This window comes from Phyllopteryx taeniolatus, chromosome 3, assembly GCF_024500385.1.
Source record: "Phyllopteryx taeniolatus isolate TA_2022b chromosome 3, UOR_Ptae_1.2, whole genome shotgun sequence".
NCBI lineage: Eukaryota > Metazoa > Chordata > Actinopteri > Syngnathiformes > Syngnathidae > Phyllopteryx > Phyllopteryx taeniolatus.
Genome location: NC_084504.1, coordinates 14,420,664 through 14,440,230, shown reverse-complemented (window position 1 = coordinate 14,440,230; position 19,567 = coordinate 14,420,664). Strand labels below are relative to the sequence as shown.

The 19,567-nt window shown below is 40.9% G+C and overlaps 1 protein-coding gene across 3 annotated transcripts in view; it reads left to right on the top strand.

Annotated features, from left to right (window-relative positions):
• dapk1 (death-associated protein kinase 1) overlaps positions 1-19,567 on the top strand; it is a 76,517-nt gene that overhangs the window by 48,724 nt on the left and 8,226 nt on the right. Inside the window, exons 11-24 of one of the 3 annotated variants that reach the window (XM_061767114.1) lie at positions 682-774; positions 2,475-2,693; positions 5,401-5,499; positions 7,850-7,948; positions 8,024-8,221; positions 8,370-8,567; positions 10,277-10,375; positions 10,894-10,971; positions 11,924-12,143; positions 13,369-13,560; positions 16,393-16,590; positions 16,656-16,794; positions 17,203-17,323; positions 19,083-19,271. In XM_061767114.1, the coding sequence (XP_061623098.1) occupies positions 682-774; positions 2,475-2,693; positions 5,401-5,499; positions 7,850-7,948; positions 8,024-8,221; positions 8,370-8,567; positions 10,277-10,375; positions 10,894-10,971; positions 11,924-12,143; positions 13,369-13,560; positions 16,393-16,590; positions 16,656-16,794; positions 17,203-17,323; positions 19,083-19,271 (2,142 nt within the window). The other 2 variants (XM_061767116.1, XM_061767117.1) reach the window with 2 other exon arrangements.

Sequence of the window (19,567 nt, the reverse complement as noted above, 5' to 3'; positions counted from 1 at the left end):
TGGCCTGGGTGGGGGTGACAGTTGTGGGTAATAATTGCACCGACCGTCTCGCCTCATCCCCACCAGTCTCCCCAATTTTAATGCACGACACCCCACCGCACACGATCACGGTACAGGGGTAATGGTTGTCAGTCGGGGACCTGGTAACCATAGTAATAGTGTGGGTGGTGGGTATTCATATTTCTCTTGGCTTGACTCCTGGGGCCTCATTCCCCACATTCTGTCCTGTCCTGCCCTTTTCTTTCCTCTCTCATCTTGTTCTATTGGTTAGTTGTTGGATGTCCTCACTGTCGTAACATTACTTGTGGTCAAATATCTAGACTAACTATTGTTCTGGGGTGGTTTGCACTCCTATTCCCCTTGTCCGTTCTGTCCCTCTGTCTGTCCCCTAAACCTCTTTTCTGTCCGGTTGCATTTTCATTAAATATCAGAAAAATAAACAAAAAAAACAAGCAGTGGGAGTATTTCAAACTCCACTTTTGCACAGCAAAACTTCCAGCACAAAAGACATAGAGAGCCACCATTCTACATACCCATGCAGCTAAACAGGATAGGTTAAAAAAAAAAATAGTTTGTTTTTAAACTCGCCCGTTAATATTGTTGAATATCATTCCAAAAATAACACACGCCTGCTCCATCTACAGTTGAGTAAATCCGGGTCTCTGTGTTATGTTTTTTCAGCAATCTGTGAGACTCATCTCCTTGTGCAACCGCTTGTCACGCTCCTTCCTGTCCAGAAGCAACATGAGTGTGGCGCGCAGTGATGATACATTGGTAAGACACACGCACATGCACTCACACACAATGGCAGCTTAATTAGTCTTAGTTAACTGCTACTGTAGCCCTATTCTTAATTATAGCATGGTTATTATTAACTGTGCGGCCTTAGGACGCCACCACAGTACACGCATGCACAGATTTTGCCGTGCATGTTCATTAACAGCTAGTGTGCCTCAGTGCGTGTGTGTGTTAATTTCACTGTTACTTGTGTGTAAACGTGTGTTTGTTTGCGTCTGTGTGTATGCAAATATGGCCACAGAGGCGTCCATTATGGTGTGGAAGCGATGTAAACAAAACGTGAAGTTTATCTGTACACATTCCAGGTTTAATCATAAACTTTTAATGAGCAGCATGCCCATGCTCCCTGTAGGCACCAAAGAGAACAGAGACATGTACATCATGTTTGAAACGAAAGAAAGTTTTGTCTTCGTAAAATAAAAGCTCTTTTATCCCAAAATTACAACTTTATTCTCACAATATTATTTTATTTTCGTAATATTATTAGTAAAACCTTGTAGATTTTTTTCCCCCCAAAGGAATTAGACATTTTTGTCGTAGAGTTATGACTTCATTCTCCTAATATGATGAAAATTTCTCATCTCTGTTCTGGTAAAATTATGACTCTTCTCCTTTTGTCTTACAACTTGCTTTTGTATAGTTATGACTTTTTTCTCGTACAATTACACCTTTTTTTCTTCTAGATTTTTTTTTTCCTCAAAGAATTAGGACTTTTCGCAAAATGTGTTCCTTTTTGCTTATGAAGTTGCAACATAACTCCTGTTCAAATACTACATTATTGAAACAGAATCACATTTTTTTTTCTTGTAAAATTTCTTTTTTTTTTTTTTTTTTTTTTACATATTTCAACTTTTTCCTCATAGAATCCCATCTTTATTCTCATAACTTTTTTTCTCGCTGAGTTAGCTCATTATTGTCATTGAATTACTATTTTGTCGTATTGCCACTTTTTTCTCGGAATATTGCAACTTTTTCCCCCCTAAAATGACAGCTACAATCATAACTTTAGCCATGTAATGTTTTGACATAATTTCTTAATATTATAAGTTAATTCTCATAGAATTCAGTTTTGTTTTTTCATCTAGTAAAACCTAATCATTTGTCTCATAGAATTACTAATTCTATGACTTGTTCTAAAATTAGATATTTTTTTATGTAAAACTTCAACTTTTAATTGGAAGAAATTATGTTTTCCTTCTAAGAAAATTAAGTTTTTTTCCCCTCTACAGTTAACATTTTTCTACTTAATAAAATAAAATTTCTTCTCAGAACATTACATCTTTTTAATGGCTTCTTGTTAGAAAAAGACTTTTTGTAAAAAATGTTTACTTATTTTCGTAGAAGTCCTTTTTTCTTATAGATGTACATTTTTCCTCACAGAATCCCATCTTTATTCTGTCATTAAATTACTATATTTTTCATATTTTTGCAATTTTTTCATAAAATGACAACCTGTAAAATTTATTTTGCAAGTACTACTTTAGTCAGTTACAACAGTTTTTCTCTCTCAGTATTTATTACCAGTCGAATTTTGAGTTTTTTTTCTTGCAATTTTATTTATTTATTTATTAATCCTAATATTCTGACTTTGTCCTCTTAATTCTATGACATGGCATTTTAGATGTTAAATGTCATACATGATCCATGTTGTCTGTTTCACCGGCCCAACCATTTAGGATGAGGAAGACTCATTCGTGATGAAGGCAATCATCCATGCTATCAACGATGACAACGTTCCGGGGCTGCGGCATCTGCTGGGCTCGTTGAACAGCTACGACGTCAATCAACCCAACAAGCATGGGACGCCGCCCCTGCTCATAGCGGCCGGCTGTGGAAACGTGGACATCATCAAGTTGCTCATGACGAAAGGAGCCCACATTCAAACCCACGACAAGGTAACCTCCTTGCTGTGTATGTGCATATTTTTTTCATATATTTTTTAATTGTATTTTTCCCATTATCAAAATATTTTTTCTGATTGTTTGATTATTTTATGTATTTATTAATTTATTCATTTTTCAAATTACTGTTTCCTATTTGTATGTATTTAGGGTATTTTTTATTTTTTATTATTTTTTCATTGTTAAAGTACTTTTTTCAAATTATTGTGCCATTATTTTATGTATTTATTTTTTGTGTGTACATATTGTTTTCTGGGTGGACTTATTTTTATTATGATTCTAATTATATTTTTCCCATTATGAAAATTTGTTTTTCTCTTTTTATTATTTTATGTATTATGTATTTATTTTTTATCATAATCATCATCAGAATTAGTATGTTAAAAAAACACAAGGAATTTTACTCCGGCAGTTGGAGCCACTATAGTACGACGACAAACAGGCACCATGACAAAATATACATTTAGGACATAAAAAGCACAAGTACGGAAAGTCGTTCAGCAATGAATGGGTACCAGTAATGTGTTAATGCTGATACAATGACAATTGTGCAAATGTAGAGTCAAGCAATTTAAAGTGACTAGTAATGTGATAATCTGATGATGATAATTGTGCAAATGGTGCAGAGGTTCCTAAACCACGTAAGTAGGTAGTAATCAACAACAGTTATGGAAATAACGTAGAGGGCCGAAGCTACTACAATGAGTACAGTAATAATGTAATGTAATGGTTTTCCAGCATAGATGTGCACAATTAGGAAAAAAAATGGCAATATGTGACAATGGATTTGTAATTTGTATTTAAGAAGTTAATGGAAAGGGGGAATATGTTATGTCACTGATGGTGTAGTGGTATAGTTGCCTCACTTTGGTGCGGGCCATGTGGGTTCAGTTCCCACTCAGTGACTTTGTGAATGTGAGTTTAAATGGTAGTCCATGTCTATATGTGCCCTGCGACTGACTGGTGACCAGTTCAATATGTAGTCTGCCTTTCGCTCGAAGTTAGCTGGTATAGGCTCCAGCGCCCCGTGACCCTGAACAGGATAAGTGGTAATGAGAGTGGATGGATGGATAGACGGATGGAATATGTTGTTGGTCTGCTGGTTTAAGTGTGCATTATTCGATAGAGCCTATCCGAGGGAAGGAGCTGGAAACGGTGGTGAGCAGTGTGTGGTGGGTCCAAGACAATTTTGCCTGCCCTTGTCTTAGTTCTTGCAGTGTGCAAGTCCTCAAGAGTTGGTAGGGGGGTCCCGATAATCTTTAAGGCAGTCCTAACGGACCGTTGCAGTCAGATTTTGTCATCCTTTGTAGCAACACCTAACCAGACTGTGATGAATGGACACAGGACTGATTTAACGACTGCTGTGTACAACTGCCTCAACAGATTCTGTGGCAGACTGTGCTTCCTCAGCATCTGCAGAAGTACATCCTTTGCTGGGCCTTTTTGAGGATGGAGTTGATTTTGGCCTCCCATTTCAGGTCCTGAGAGACTGTAATTCCTAGGAACTTGTAGGTCTCGACCGTTGACACAGGGCAGTTGGACAGCGCTAGGGGCAGCTGCGGCGACGGTTGTTTCCTGAAGTCCACAATCATCTCTACAGTCTTATGTGTTCAGCTCCTGGTTGTGCTGGTTGCAGTAGAGCTCCAGTCACTCCACTTCCTGTCGATATGCAGACTCTTTGATGAGGCTGATGACTGTGGTGTCGTCTGCAAACTTCAGGAGTTTGACAGCTGGTTGCGGTGAGGTGCAGTCGTGAGGACATCTCCTTAGCCGCAGTGCGAATGGTGCGCATAGATGAGGTAGTTTCCCCCAGCCTCACCTGCTGTGTCCTCTCCGTCGGAAGCTGTAAATCCACTGGCAGATGGTAGGCGAGATGCTGAGTTGGAGGAGCTTAGAGGGGGGAGGGGTTAGGGATAATAGTCTTGAACGCAGAGCTGAAATCCACAAGCAGGATCTCGTAGGTCCCTGAATTGTCGAGGTGTTCCAGGATGAAGCGCAGTCCTGTGATGACTGCGTCATCCACTGATCTCTTTGCTTGGTAGGCAAACTGCAGGGGGTCCAGCAGGGGTCCTGTGATACTCTACTCTCACCTATGGTGACGAGCTGTGGGTCATAATCTAAAGAACAAGATTGCGTATAGAAGCGACCAAAATGAGTTTCCTCCGCAGGGTGTCTGAGCTCTCCCTTAGCGATTGGGTGAGAAGCTCGATCATCCTGGAGGGGCTCAGAATCGAGCCCCTGCTCCGCCATAGAGCGAGGAGCCGGATGAGGTGGCTCGGGCATCTGATTAAGATGCCCCCTGAACGCCTCCCTTGGGGACAACCCAAGATATGCTGGAGAGACTAGGTCTTCTGGCTGGGCTGGGAACAGCTCAGTATCCCCCCGGAAGACCTAGACGAAGTGGCTGGGGAGGGAGGTCTGAGCTTTCCCGTTTGAGCTGCTGCCCCTGCGACCTGACCCGATAAGCGGAAGAAATTGGATGGATAGATCGATGGGAACTACAATACATTTTAAATTGTATTTTTCCCCATTATCAATTTTTTTTTATTTTTTCTTATTTCATACGGTATATTTTTATATTTATAATTTTTCAATGTTTTTTTCTTTATTTTTATTTATTCATACTAACATAAAATACCCTTTTGTATTTTTTTAGTTTTACTTTATTTATTTATTGGACTGTGTATTGTTATGCCCCCAGAGTGGAGCCAACGCCATCTACTATGCGGCGAGACACGGCCACGTGGACACCCTCAAATTCCTCCATGCCAACAAATGTCCTCTGGACATACAAGATAAGGTCACAAATCAATAAATATCTCACATGAACACACACAGGCACGCGCACACATACACACGCACACATTCAAATTAAGTTGTTGTTTTTTTTTTTTCTTGTAATACTTTGACTTTTTAGTGGTTACATGACTTAATTCTCATAAAACTAGTTTTTTTTGGGTAATGTTTCTACTTTTTTGTAAAATTACAACTCTTTTTTTTTTTTTTTTTTCTTATAACCATATTCCTGTACCACAATTTTATTTTAATAAAAAGGAAAAATGTATTTCTTGTAAAATTACAACATAATTCGTGATTGACAAAAGCTCTTTTTTTTTTTTTGTTTTACAACTTAATTCTGGTGAAATTGCAACTATTTTTTTCTCAGAATAAAGTAAATAAAATGTATTTATATATCACATTTCGTACACAAGGTAACTCAATGTGCTTTACATGATTAAAAGCATTTAAAAACAAAGAAAAAAAAGCTTATAAACATTTAAAACAAAGGAAAAAAATAAAAGTGCAATTAGAACAGCATACAGTGCAAGAAATATCAATTAAAAGTGGAAATGCTCTAAAAAGCATGAGAAAAAAGAAGTTTTTAACCTGAACTTAAAAACATTCACACTTGGGGCTGACGTCACTTCTGTTGGCAACTTATTCCATTTGTGTGCAGCATAATAGCTAAATGCTGCTTGACCATGTTTTCTTTGGACTCTATGCTCCGTCCGCTATTTGACCTTAGTCTGTCGATCTCAGAGCCCTACCGGGTTTATATCCCATTAGCATTTATTTCATGTATTCAGGACCTAAACCATTTAGTGATTTATAGACCAGTAGCGGTACTTTAAAATCTATTCTAAAGTTGACTGGGAGCCAGTGTAAAGACTTTAGAATTGGAGTAATATGCTCTGACCTCTTTGTTCTGGTCAGAACCCGAGCTGCAGCATTCTGAATGAGCTGCATCTTTTTACTGCTCTTTTAGGGGAGTCCAGTCAGAAGACCATTACAATAGTCAAGTCTACTTGAGATAAAAGCATGGATGAGCTTTTCCTGGTCTACTTGGCACATGCAAGCCTTCACCTTGGATATATTCAGATGGTAGAAGGCAGTTTTAGTAATTGATTTGATATGACTGTTGAAAGTCAGGTCAGAATCTATCAGTACACCAAGGTTTCAGACTTGGTCTTTTTTTTTTTTTTTTTAAAGAGAGTGACTCCACGTATTTAACAATCCTCTTTTCTTTATTGCAAAAAATCAATTATCTCAGTTTTGTTGTGGTTTAATTGAAGAAAAATTTGGCTCATCCAGTTATTTATCTGTTTAAGACACAACACCTCAATTGAACTATAGTCATCTGGAGACACTGTTAGATATAACTGTGTGTCATCTGCATACCTAGCTATCCATCCATCCATTTTCTGAGCCGCTTCTCCTCACTAGGGTCGCGGGCGTGCTGGAGCCTATCCCAGCTGTCATCGGGCAGGAGGCGGGGTACACCCTGAACTGGTTGCCAGCCAAACACAGGGCACATACAAACAAACAACCATTCGCACTCACAGTCACACCAAGGGGCTATTTAGAGTCTCCAATTAATGCATGTTTTGGGGATGTGGGAGGAAACCGAAGTACCTGGAGAAAACCCACACAGGCACGGGGAGAACATGCAAACTCCACACAGGCGGGGCCGGGGATTGAACCCGGGTCCTCGGAACTGTGAGGCTGACACTCTAACCAGTCGATCACCGTGCCGCCCATACCTAGCTATGATAGTCAAAATTAAAGTTATGGAGAATTTGACCCAAGGGTAGCATATACAGGCTGAACAGGAGGGGTCCAAGAACTGACCCTTAAAGGACCCGATTTTGATGAGATTCCTTCCCTCCAGGTAGGTCTTGAACCATTTAAGGACTGTTCCATTAAGTCCTACCCACGTTTCCAACCTGTTCAGCAGTCTACTTTGATCTACCGTATCAAAAGCCAAATATTGCAATTTTTGGGGGGGGGGAATTCAAAGTGTATTCTGGGAAAATTAGAACTTTAAAAAAATATAATAAAACTTTAAAAGAAAATTTAAAAATAAAATACAATTCCAACTTAAATATGCAACTTGATTCTGGGCAAATTTAAAAATGTCTTATGGAAAATTATTAAATTAAAATAAAAAGTAAAATAATTCTGGTAACTTAACATTTGTTTTCTCAAAGGATTACACTATTTTAGAAAAATCTCAATTTTCTCATCATAAAACTCCCCTTAATATTTCAACTTTATTCTTTAATTACAACTTAATTCAAGTTTTAAAAAAAATGGTAATATTCTAACTTAACTGATGATGTAAAATGTGAATTCCCTGTTCCCTGTTGCAGTCTGGAGAAACGGCTCTCCATGTGGCGGCTCGCTACGGTAATGTGGACGTGGTGAGCTACCTCTGCAGCATCCGGGCCAACCCAGACCTCTGTGACAGGGTAAGCTTGCACATTCCAAGCCAAAAAAGTCAAGCTTTCAGCATGTATTTTTAATATCCCATCTCCGATAACTAGGAGCGAGAGACTGCTCTCCACTGTGCCGCCTGGCATGGCTACTCGGCTGTGGCCCGGGCACTCTGCAGAGCCGGCTGCCGTGTGGACGCCAAGAACCGTGAGGGCGAGAGCGCCCTGCTCACCGCGTCAGCCCGTGGCTTTGTGGATATCGTGGAGTGCCTGGCGGAGCATGATGCCGACCTGGAAACCTCCGACAAGGTTGGACTTGTGACCATTAAGTGTATATGGCCCCGAGTGTGCTGTGGACTTTTATTTTTTTTGGACTGTGGATTATTTCAAGTCACTGTGGTTTTTTTGTTTTTTGTTTTTTTTTGTCTAATGTGGCGATTCCTTCGTTCTCCATCAGGATGGCCACACAGCTCTCCACCTAGCTGTGCGGCGGTGCCAGCTGGAGGTGGTCCACTGCCTCCTGGCGCGGGGCTGTCATCTGGACCGTCAGGATCGCCACGGCAACGTGCCGCTGCACATTGCCTGCAAAGATGGAAACTTGGCCGTCGTTGTGGCGCTCTGCAGTGCCCAAGCCGTCCTCGACATCCCCAACAAGGTAATCAATTTGGGCCACCAATTTGTTTTTTTTTCCAAATACATTAACTATGTTTTAAGGCACGGTGGGGACTGGTTAGCACATCTGCCTCACAGTTCGGGGGACCGGGGTTCAAATCCCGGCCCCGCCTGTGTGGAGTTTGCATGTTCTCCCCGTCCCTAGGTGGGTTTTCTCCGGGCACTCCGGTTTCCTCCCATATCCCAAAAAAAACACACGTGGTAGGTTGATTGACAACTCTAAATTGCCCGTAGGTGTGAATATGAGTGCGAATGGTTGTTTGTTTCTATGTGCCCTGCGATTGGCTGGCAACCGGTTCAGGGTGTAACCCGACCAGCTCTGGAAAGGGTTCTGGTTGTCCCAAACGTCTTCCATATAAGGATTGTGCTCTTAGGGACCTTAAGTGCGGCGTAAGTTTTTTTGTAACCTTGGCCAGATCAGTGCCTTGCCACAATTCTATCTCTGAGCTCTTCAGGCAGTTCCTTTGACCTCATGATTGTCATTTGCTCTGGCTTGCACTGTGAGCTGTAAGGTCTTATATAGACAGGGGTGTGGCTTTCCTAATCAAGTCCAATCAATATAATCAAACACAGCTGGACTCCAATGAAGGTGTAGAACCATCTCAAGGATGATCAGAAGAAATGGACAGCACCCGAGTTAAATATGAGTGTCACAGCAAAGGGTCTGAATTATGGCTGTGTGATATTTCAGTTTTTCTTTTTTAATAAATTAGCAAAAATTTCAACACTTTTTTTTCTGTCAATATGGGGTGCTGTGTGTACATTTAATGAGGGGAAAAATGAACTTAAATTATTTTAACAAATGGCTGCAATATAACAAATAGTGACAAATTTAAGGGGGTCTGAAAACTTTCCGTATCCACTGTATATGTCCACAGACTGTGTTGTGTAGCAGGCTAGGCTAAATAAACAGATTGAATAGATAAAAGGATTCTGAGTTTTCCAGTAATGCTTCACTGAGTCTGTCAGTGATTTTATTTATTCATGGTGATGCTGATGTCTTTTATTTAGATGCTGCCTGAGTGTCTGTGTTGGTTTTTTCCCGTCTTAACTTCCTAACTCATCTATTTTAGGATGAGAAGAGGATGAGTGCTTCCTTTTATTGATTTTAATGACTTTTCTCTTCTAGGGTGTGTTGGGCTTGCGTCTCATGCTGATGTGAGCTGCTAATGCTAACAAATAAAACCCTAAGGTCGTACAAATTTAAATTTTAAATTTATCGCTATAGTTATTAGGTGGCGTGCTTTTTCTTTGGCTTCCTAAGATTGGTACACTGAATTGCTAATTATAAGTTCCAGGAACTTTTTAGCTCTTGGTAAAGTTCCTGGGGTTAGAATCCAGTCCATTGGGTCCTGGTACTCATAAAAGTACCCACCCCCCTCTCACCCACAGCCGCACCTTTTTTTGGCCCTTGTAAATTACTCCAGAAATTTTAATGCCTGGTACTTTGTTTCTGGAGCTAAAAGGTTCCAATCAAATATATTTAGTTAGGAAAGTTCTGTGTGTATTGATCATATTGTATACTGAGCAGCCAAGTTCATTATGTGTTTTGTGAATATCAATGACATTGCAGGGCTCCATTTTGCATCCAATCGTAAAGGCATAATTAATGGAAATTGGATTCCACAAAAACAACTTGATTGAACTCTTAGTGATGTCCTTTCTCTTGTTTGTTGTTTATTGACTGTCTAGTACGGCCGGACCCCCCTCCACCTAGCTGCCAGCAACGGTGGTCTGGAAGTGGTGCGTCACCTCTGCCTGTCCGGAGCCAACACGGACACCGTCACCAATGTAAGCTTAGCTTGGAAAAAGTCAAATCAAGTTAAAGTACAGTGGACGCCATATACACGCGGTTCGGCACCCACGTCGTCACCTATTCATTGATTATTTTTTTTCCCCCATTTTTTTGTTTTGTTTCTTTCTTTGATGGGAGGGAACCAAACCCGAAAATGCTTGTTCAAGAAAAAAAAGTTTTTCAATGCAGTTATAATGGCCGTCAATTATCTGCATATTTTTGCTATTCGTGGTCCGGCCCGATCCCTTTCCCCCGCGAATAGTGGGGATCCATTGTACAGTGGTATTCAAAATCAAAATCATTTGGAATTTGACCAGAAATATTTGGTTAAAATATCCCTCTGAAGTCATTGTAGATTTTGTAGATTTTTTGCTTTCTCTAAGTTTGTTGGACAAGCTAAAAAAACAATCTTGTTGGACTAGAGTTGTATATTGTGCTTGTGCAAATGACATGTCATGTTTGTAATTATTATAATTATGCTTATATATGATGGAAGTTATGTTTGTTTTTTCAGGATGGAAAAACGGCTGAGGACTTGGCTTCAGCTGAGCAACATGACAGTATAGTGGCCTTGTTGGGGAAGCTTAAAAAGGTAAGCAAAGAAAAAAAAAAGGGCTTGAGTGTGAGTGACATTTATTGGTTCATTGAAAGCGGTATGGCAGTGGATGTAATCAGGTGGGAGTACGGAGTGTTCTCACCCACTCAAACAAGCACTCACTGTCACAGACAACCTTGTTACATGACTCATCCACCACACTCGGAAGGAAAACATCAGCACTTGAATTGATTATTAACATCCAACCCAGCGGAATTTTTGTGACACTAAATTGTGGGAAAAATTCGACCCAGCCTTTTTTAACTTTCTGAGGTAGTATTAGACTTGTGAGAAAGGTGGGACACCACCTGTGTTCTGCAAAGGTCAGCATTTCCCCCACTTTTTGTCCAGGTTGCTGTTTTGGCAACCAACGACAAATATGCCAAGCTTGAGCCTCGCCACTCTTCCCTTCACTCTACCCCACGGTGGACACCGCGCTAAACAAGTACAACGTGAAAAGCCTTTTACACTGCCGACAAAACTGGAATTTTTCAGCCTTTTTCGCATCCTGTTCTGTTTTAAATGCACTGAGACAGAGTGGACGAACGAAGTTGGCCTGACAATTTTCTGAGTCTTAACAGTGGCGGGACGCCATCTGTGTGTAAAGCTCCTTTTATACCGCCTTTAAAAGCAGGTATTTGAGCATGCCGTGTCTCATTCACTGGGTTCAATATGAAAGGCAAAGGCAGATAAACGCCTGACTCTAAATTGCCCATAGGTGTGAATGTGAGTGCGCATGGTTGTTTATGTGCCCTGCAATTGGCTGGCGACCACTTCAGGGTATACCCCGCCTCTCGCCCAACGATAGCTGAGATAGGCTCCAGCGCGCCCACGACCCTAGTGAGGGTAAGAGGTATGAAAAATGGATGGAGGGGTTGTTTGTGTGAATGAGTCTACTAATAACAAACATGATGTTGAATGAACAGCTCTGTTTTGTGTTTGAGTGCAGGACAACCACAAGCTGGCCTTCATCCAGCAGCTGCGGCCCACGCAGATGTTGCAGCCACGCATCAAGCTCAAGCTCTTCGGCCATCAAGGGGCGGGCAAGAGCACGCTGCTAGAGTCACTCAGATGTGGCATCCTGCGCAGCTTCTTCCGCCGGCGCCGGACCACCCGCATGACCAACTCGGCACGACACCCCAACTCTCCAGTCAATTCCAAGCCCACTGGTAGGTTATGGCAGTGCTGTACAGTGACCATGTGGGGATGACATTCTAGAGTTATGCCAATTTCCTGTGCGTTTTAAGACTTTTTTGTGGGTCAACCCTGATAGACATGACTACCACATTTCATGTAGCTAAGTGATACTGGCTTCAGGGGCTGAGTTTTCAAAGATTGGAGTTTGGTGTTTTATCAAAGCAAGTCATCAAAGTGCAACACCATGCTCGTCCCACATGCAATAACAAAAACTCAAATTCTTTGCAATAGTATCGTCCTTTTGTCTGGTATACATGGTTCGAATTTGGGCGCAATTGGACAAAATCTCTGGGACGTTTATTTTTGATTGACATTTGGGAGAATCACCTGTCAATGAATCTAAAATGGCCGCTTCAAAATAAAATGGCCCAGTTCCTATCTTTTCAGACATGGCTTTTTTAGATGTTTTTTTGTGGCTCTACTTATGATAGACATGTTTACTAAATTTCGTGCTGCTAAGTGAAACTGGCTTCAGGGGCTGAATTTTAAAAATTTTAGTTTTTGCGTTTTTAGCAGTCAGACAAAATCTGAACGAAAAGTTTATCTAACAAGAAACCCTAGAAATGGCTGAAATGACCCTAAAATGGCTGCTACAGGGATGGGTTCTTGAGACTTTTTTGTGGCTTTATTTATAACAGACATGACTACCAAATTTCATGTTGCTGAGTGAAACTGGCTTTGTTGACTGAGATGAGAGTTTGGTATTTTATGACAAGTCAAATGGCAGACCTGTGTCTCCTTTCCTGTGTCTTTTCAGGCATAGCTTCTTCAGACATTTTCTTGGGTTTACTAAATACAGACAGCTTTACCAAATTTCATGTTGCTAAATGAAATTGGCTTCAGGGAATGAATTTGCAAAAATTATAGTTTTGTGTTTGAATTTGAAAATTGACTCATTGAATCTAAAGAGGCTGATTTAAACCAAAATGGTAACTTTCCTGTATGTTTTGTGTCATGCCATCTTGAGACTTTTTTGTGTAGTGACCGATGGTAGACATGTTTACCAAATGCTAAGTTGCTTCGTCAAACTGGCTTTAGGGGGTGAATTTTCTAAAATTAGAGTTTGGTGTTTAAATGCAGAAATGGACACTGACTCTACCAAAATGGCAGACTTTTGTGTGCGTTTTCATGCATGATTTGTACTTTTTTTATGGTTCTACCCCTGATTAAACATGCCTACCAAATTTCCTGCTGCAGTGTCGGTGAGCATCTCCAATTTGTACCCGGGCTGCGAGAACGTAAGCGTGCGCAGTCGCAGCATGATGTTCGAGCCCAGCCTGACTAAAGGCGTTATGGAGGTGTTCTCGCCCGTGCACAGCGGCCCGTCTCCTGCCGCCACCGACGAGCAGGCCACTCGGGCCATCGACATCCAGCACGCCAACATCCACGGTGAGATGCAACTTGCGCCATCTGAGGTTAAGTAGCGACAGTTTCCCTGTACACTGTTTTTACTGCCACCAACCACCCTGCTATGACGTGGAAATCTGTGCTTTATTGCGATCATTTTAGTTTGGGTTTTTACAGCTTTTTACACTACTATAAATACTGTACAGCGTTGAAAACAGAGCTATTGATTAAAATGAAGAAAAAAGTCAATATCCAAATAAAATGAACATTTAAGCAGACTTGCAGGAATTTAATTATCTCTGGCTGTGATTGGCTGCTGGTTATGCATTCTGGCACAGGACAATTTTAGTTTAGTTAGAAACCATTCAGGAGAAGACAAAACTCATGGCTATGCTAAGCATATTCTTTGCCAAAAATTGGTCAGTTATTATCTGTTTATTCCTTTGTTTATTTTTGTATTCATTTACCTCATTAAATAATAGGTGAATTGATTTATTGTGTAATAGTAAACCTTTTGTAAAAATTAAGATGAATACATATACAGTACATTTTACTTTTTTATATTGTATTATATAGTTCAATTATAATTACATTAATGTAAATCAAATTTAAAAATGAGAATGCATTTTATTATTAAAATAAACATTTGCATATTTTAGATGTAATTCATACACTCAAATCAGTCGCCTTTCGGCGAAATTCGTCGTTTTGAACTCAAAATAGGCCATTTACATAAATTGTATAGATCCGATGAGTTTTTCCTGGGGAAGGTTGGCGTCGGCGTCACTGACGTCATAGGCTGTTTCGTACTCCTCGAATGCTGGCAGCTAGATCCATTCCACACATCCACCATCCACATACAGATGTCATTTTGAATATTACTCCATGCCAGACTAATATGCGGCTTGAGTTTCCGCCTGTGCGCTCGAGGAGTTGACGAAACCAGAAAAAAAACTTCCGCCGCTTATGCTGTTAGCAAGTCACGGTACTTTTACTCCGTTACAATGATCTAAATGTTGCTCACTACTTTTATTTATCAATTATTGCTTATTTAGCAACTATTTCGTGTGCGAGACTTCGACTTCCGCATTGGGGAATGTTTGCGTCATCCATTTTAAGTGTTAGTGACGTTTAAGTCTAGTTCACCAATCAAATGACACAAGAAAAGTCACATGACCTCACACAACGTCTTCCATTGGTCTTCCCGGACATAGGTATTCACACTAGATAAGCCTCCCCTGCTGATCGTCGTGCATACGTGGTGGCCATCTTGGGAAGGTCGTCGTTACCCTGAAGGCAACGTCGCGCTACTCTTGTTTACATTTAGACGAACAAAAACAACAGCTTTCATGTATTGTAGTATTTGTCTAGCACTGTCTGCCCAATCGTGGATATTTCAGCTGACTGAGAAAACACAGTGCAGTAAATTGCAGATGTTTTTTGTAGATTTGTCTGTGCATATATACACACACCATCAGAATTTGTACATTCACTTTTGTTTTTGTTTTTTTGTTGTTTTTTTTATTGATGTTCATGCTGTGGTAAAAAACAAAAAAAATCAGAAGTTACTCACTATTTACTCAGTACTTGAGTAATAATTTCACTGTGTGCTTTTTACTCAAGTAATTTTTTGGAGCACTACTATTGACTTTTACTTGAGTCACATTAAGTAACAGTACTCTTGAGGACAATGTTTGGCTACTCTACCCACCTCTGGAGCGGACATCCTCTTTTGCTACTCTTACGTTTAAGCAACATTTTTGCTCATCAGATCAGCCAGTGTGGTATTTGTTGCGCTGGTCTTTTGTATTTTCTCGTTGAAGTGCTGCGGGTCGGGGTCCTGGTTGTGTTCCCAAGATGAACCGCGAAGCACATGTAACATTGGCGACGAGCTGATCCACTAGTACATTTTGTATTAATTAGGAAACGCGACTACAATTATCTTATCAGTTTACTGATGTTGATGTTAAATGTATTAAGCGACGGAGCGCTGTTAATGATTATGTCACAACACAGAATTAACTGACTTCAAATTCAGAAATGGCCAATAAAAACATATGAGTTTGACATATATGCTCTCCACTATTTTCTATTCATTTAGGCTTGCAGTGTTTTTTGTGTGTTCCAATACATTTATAATGTCCATCCATCCATCCATTTTCTGAGCCGCTGCTTCTCACTAGGGTCGCGGGCACGCTGGAGCCTATCACAGCTATCATCGGGCAGGAGGCGGGGTACACCCTGAACTGTTTGCCAGCCAACCGCAGGGCACAAACAAACAACTATTCACGTTCACACCAACGGGCAATTTAGAGTTTTCAATCAACCTACCATGCATGTTTTTGGGATGTGGGAGGAAACCAAAGTACCCAGAGAAAACCCACGCAGGCACGGGGAGAACATGCAAACTCCACACAGGCGGGGCCAGGGATTGAACCCCGGTCCTCAGAACTATGAGGCTGACGCTCTAACCAGTCGTCCACTGTGCCGCCCATTTATAATGTCTCTAAGTTTAAATAATGTTAAAAGTGGGTGGGTGGAGTAAAACTGCAAGGTCTCCAAAAAGTCACTATACCCTTTTTTTGTATTTTGTTTCATGTACTGTATCATTCGGACAGGTGTGAGACCATCAGCATTTGAAAGCTTAGACTTTGCAGTTTTTGTGGCAAGGAAATGATATGCTTACTGCAAAGCCTAAGTTGTCAAATTCTGGTGGCCTCACATCTGTCTGAATGATACAGTATTTGAAACGAAAAATAAACAAGGACATGTCTAGTGACTTTAAGAACACCCTTGTATTTAAATTTTTTTTTTTTTAATATGGTCTTTCTCTATCACGGATTCCTGGGGGTTCACTGTATTCCGTCTTCGTAGGCGTGGGAGATTTCAGCGTGTGGGAGTTTTCTGGCAACCCCGTCTACTACTGCGCCTATGACTACTTTGCGGCCAATGACGCCACGGCGGTCCACATGGTGGTTTTCAGTCTGGAGGAGCCATACGAGAGCCAGCTGAGCCACATCAGCTACTGGCTCAACATGCTCAAGGCCCTCACGCCACCGCACGACCACATCCGTGAGTCTCTCGTGTTCCCACCGTCGGGATGGCAGTCAGTGGAGTGACACTGTCGCTGCTCGCAGTTTTCGGAGGGAGGGTCCAGCGGCCCCTGGTGGTGGTCCTGGTGGGCACGCATGCAGACCTGGGGGATGTTCCCAGGGGTTTCTCCGGAGAGTTCAGCTACAACAAAGAGAGGGCCCTCCTCAAGGAAGTCAGGAGCAGGTCAGGATTGTGTTTTATTTTATTTTTTAAGTCATTGTGTTCATTTATTTTATGAAGTGTTTTATTTTAGTTGTTTGTTTTTTAATTTATTTTTAATACATTTATTGCATTAAATGTTTTATTTAATTTGATATAATTTATCTGTAGTTTTATACGTGTACTTTGTACGTGATTTTCTTTGCGTATTTTATTTAAATGAACTATATACTTTTTTTGTTCATTTTATGTTTTTCTTTTACTTATTTTTGTATTATAAATTTACTTTATAATTTTGTTAAATTCTTACGCTCTCGTTTGTGAAAACCAAAATGTGACAATAATTACATTTAAATCTAATCCTAAAACCTTTACAGATACAGATTATTAAATGCAAAAAAAAATCAATATAATAATGATGTTGTGTTTGAGGTTTGGAAATGATCTGCAGATCAGCGACAAGTTGTTTGTAATGGACGCCGGCGCTTCCAACTCCAAAGACATGAAGCTGCTGAGGAATCATCTCCAGGAGCTGCGCGCTCATATCGTCTCTGTGAGCACATACATGCACGCACGCACAAACACCAAAGGTGGGGGACTCAAGTAACATGACTGAACTCGGGTCGCCAATTTTAGAACTTGGGACTTGCTTGGTTAAAACTAGGGTTGTCACTATCGAATATTTTTTAGAATTGATTATCCTATTGGCTATTTCATCGGGTAAGTGAGTAATTGCCACACTCACCATGTATGTTTATATACAGTGGGTATGGAAAGTATTCAGACCCCATTAAATCTTTCACTCTTTTTTTGTATTGCAACCATTTGCTAAATTCATTTAAGTTCATTTTTTCCACATTAATGTACACACAGCACCCCATATTGACAGAAAAAAAACTGAATTGTTGAAAATTTTGCAGATTAAAAAAGAAAAACTGAAATATCACAAAGCCATAAGTATTCAGACCCTTTGCTCAGTATTTAGTAGAAGCACCCTTTTGAGCTAATACAGCCATGAGTCTTTTTTCACACCTGGATTTGGGGATCATCTGCCATTCCTTCTTGCAGATCCTCTCCAGTTCTATCAAGTTGGATGGTGAACGTTGGTGGGCACCCATTTTCAGGTCTTTCCAGAGATGCTCAATTGGGTTTAAGTCAGGGTTCTGGCTGGGCCATTCAAAAACAGTCACGGAGTTGTTCTGAACCCCTTCCTTCAGTATTTTAGCTGTGTGCTTAGGGTCATTGTCTTTTTTGAAGGTGAACCTTCGGCCCAGTCTGAGGTTCTGAGCACTCTGGAGAAGGTTTTCGTCCAGGATATCCCTGTTCTTGGCCGCATTTATCTTTTCTTCGATTGCAACCAGTCTCCGACCCTGCAACTAGAAAAACACACCCACAGCGTGATTCTGCCACCACCATGCTTCAATGTTGGGACTGTATTGGACAGGTCATGAGCAGTGCCTGGTTTTCTCTACACATGCCACTTAGAATTAAGTCCAACAATTTCTATCTTGGTCTCATCAGACCAGGGAATCTTATTTCTCACCATCTTGGAGTCCTTCGGGTCTTTTTTTAGCAAACTCCATGCGGGCTTTCATGTGTCTTGCACTGAGGAGAGGCTTCCGTCGGGCCACTCTGCCATGAAGACTCAACTGGTGGAGGGCTGCAGTGATGGTGGACTTTCTAGAACTTTCTCCCCTCTCCCGGCTGCATCTCTGGAGCTCAGCGACAGTGATCTTTGGGTTCTTCTTTAGCTCTCTCACCAAGGCTCTTCTCCCCCAATTGCTCAGTTTGCTCTAGGAAGAGTTCCGGTCGTCCCAAACGTCTTCCATTTCAGGATTATGGAGGTTCTCTTAGGAACCTTTAAGTGGAGCAGAATTTCTTTTTTGTAAACTTGACCATATCTGTGCCAGGCCACAATTCTGTCTCTGAGCTCTTCAGGCACTTCCTTTGACCTCATGATTCTCATTTGCTCTGACATGCCCTGTGAGCTGTAAGGTCTTATATAGACAGGTGTGTGACTTTCCTAATCAAGTCCAATCAATATAATCAAACACAGCTGGGCTCCAATAAAGGTATAGAACCATTTTAAGGATGATCAGAAGAAATGGACAGCACCTGAGTTAAGTTTTTCTTTTTTAATAAATTTGCAAAAAATTCAAAAATAACCTTTTTGAAACTTAAATGATTTTAACAGATGGCTGCAATATAACAAAGAGTGACAAATTTAAGGTGGTGTGAAAACTTTTCATACCCACTCTACAGAGTGGACACATGGCAATACATGGAAATGACAGTTCTTCTCGTGTGTGCAGAGCTGTGGCGCGATGACGCTGCTGTCAGAGCGTCTGCTGGTGGCGCTTCCCGCCTGGCGTAAGTTGAGCGGACCTAACCAGCTGACGTCGTGGCAGCAGTTTGTTAGTGACGTCCAGGAGAACATCAACCCGCTGGTCAGCCAGCAGCACCTCAGAGGCCTGGCACTACAGCTGCACAGCATGGGAGAAGTCAGTTAATCTCCTCCTCCTTTTTCTTTACCAACAGCCTTTTTTCAGCCCCCATTTATCGCAGGGTCTATGTTCCAGATGCATTCACAATATGTGGAAATCCATGTGAGAGACCATACATGAAGCAGCAACCGAAACAAGATAAAATAAACATAATAATATATAACCTTAAATTAAAGGGAAATTAAACCCTATAATTTTATTTGTATTAATCTATTCCATGACACCCACCCCCCAGTCTAACCTGGTTCTGATTAATATTGTGTGATGAAATTATTGTGAAATAATAATAATAT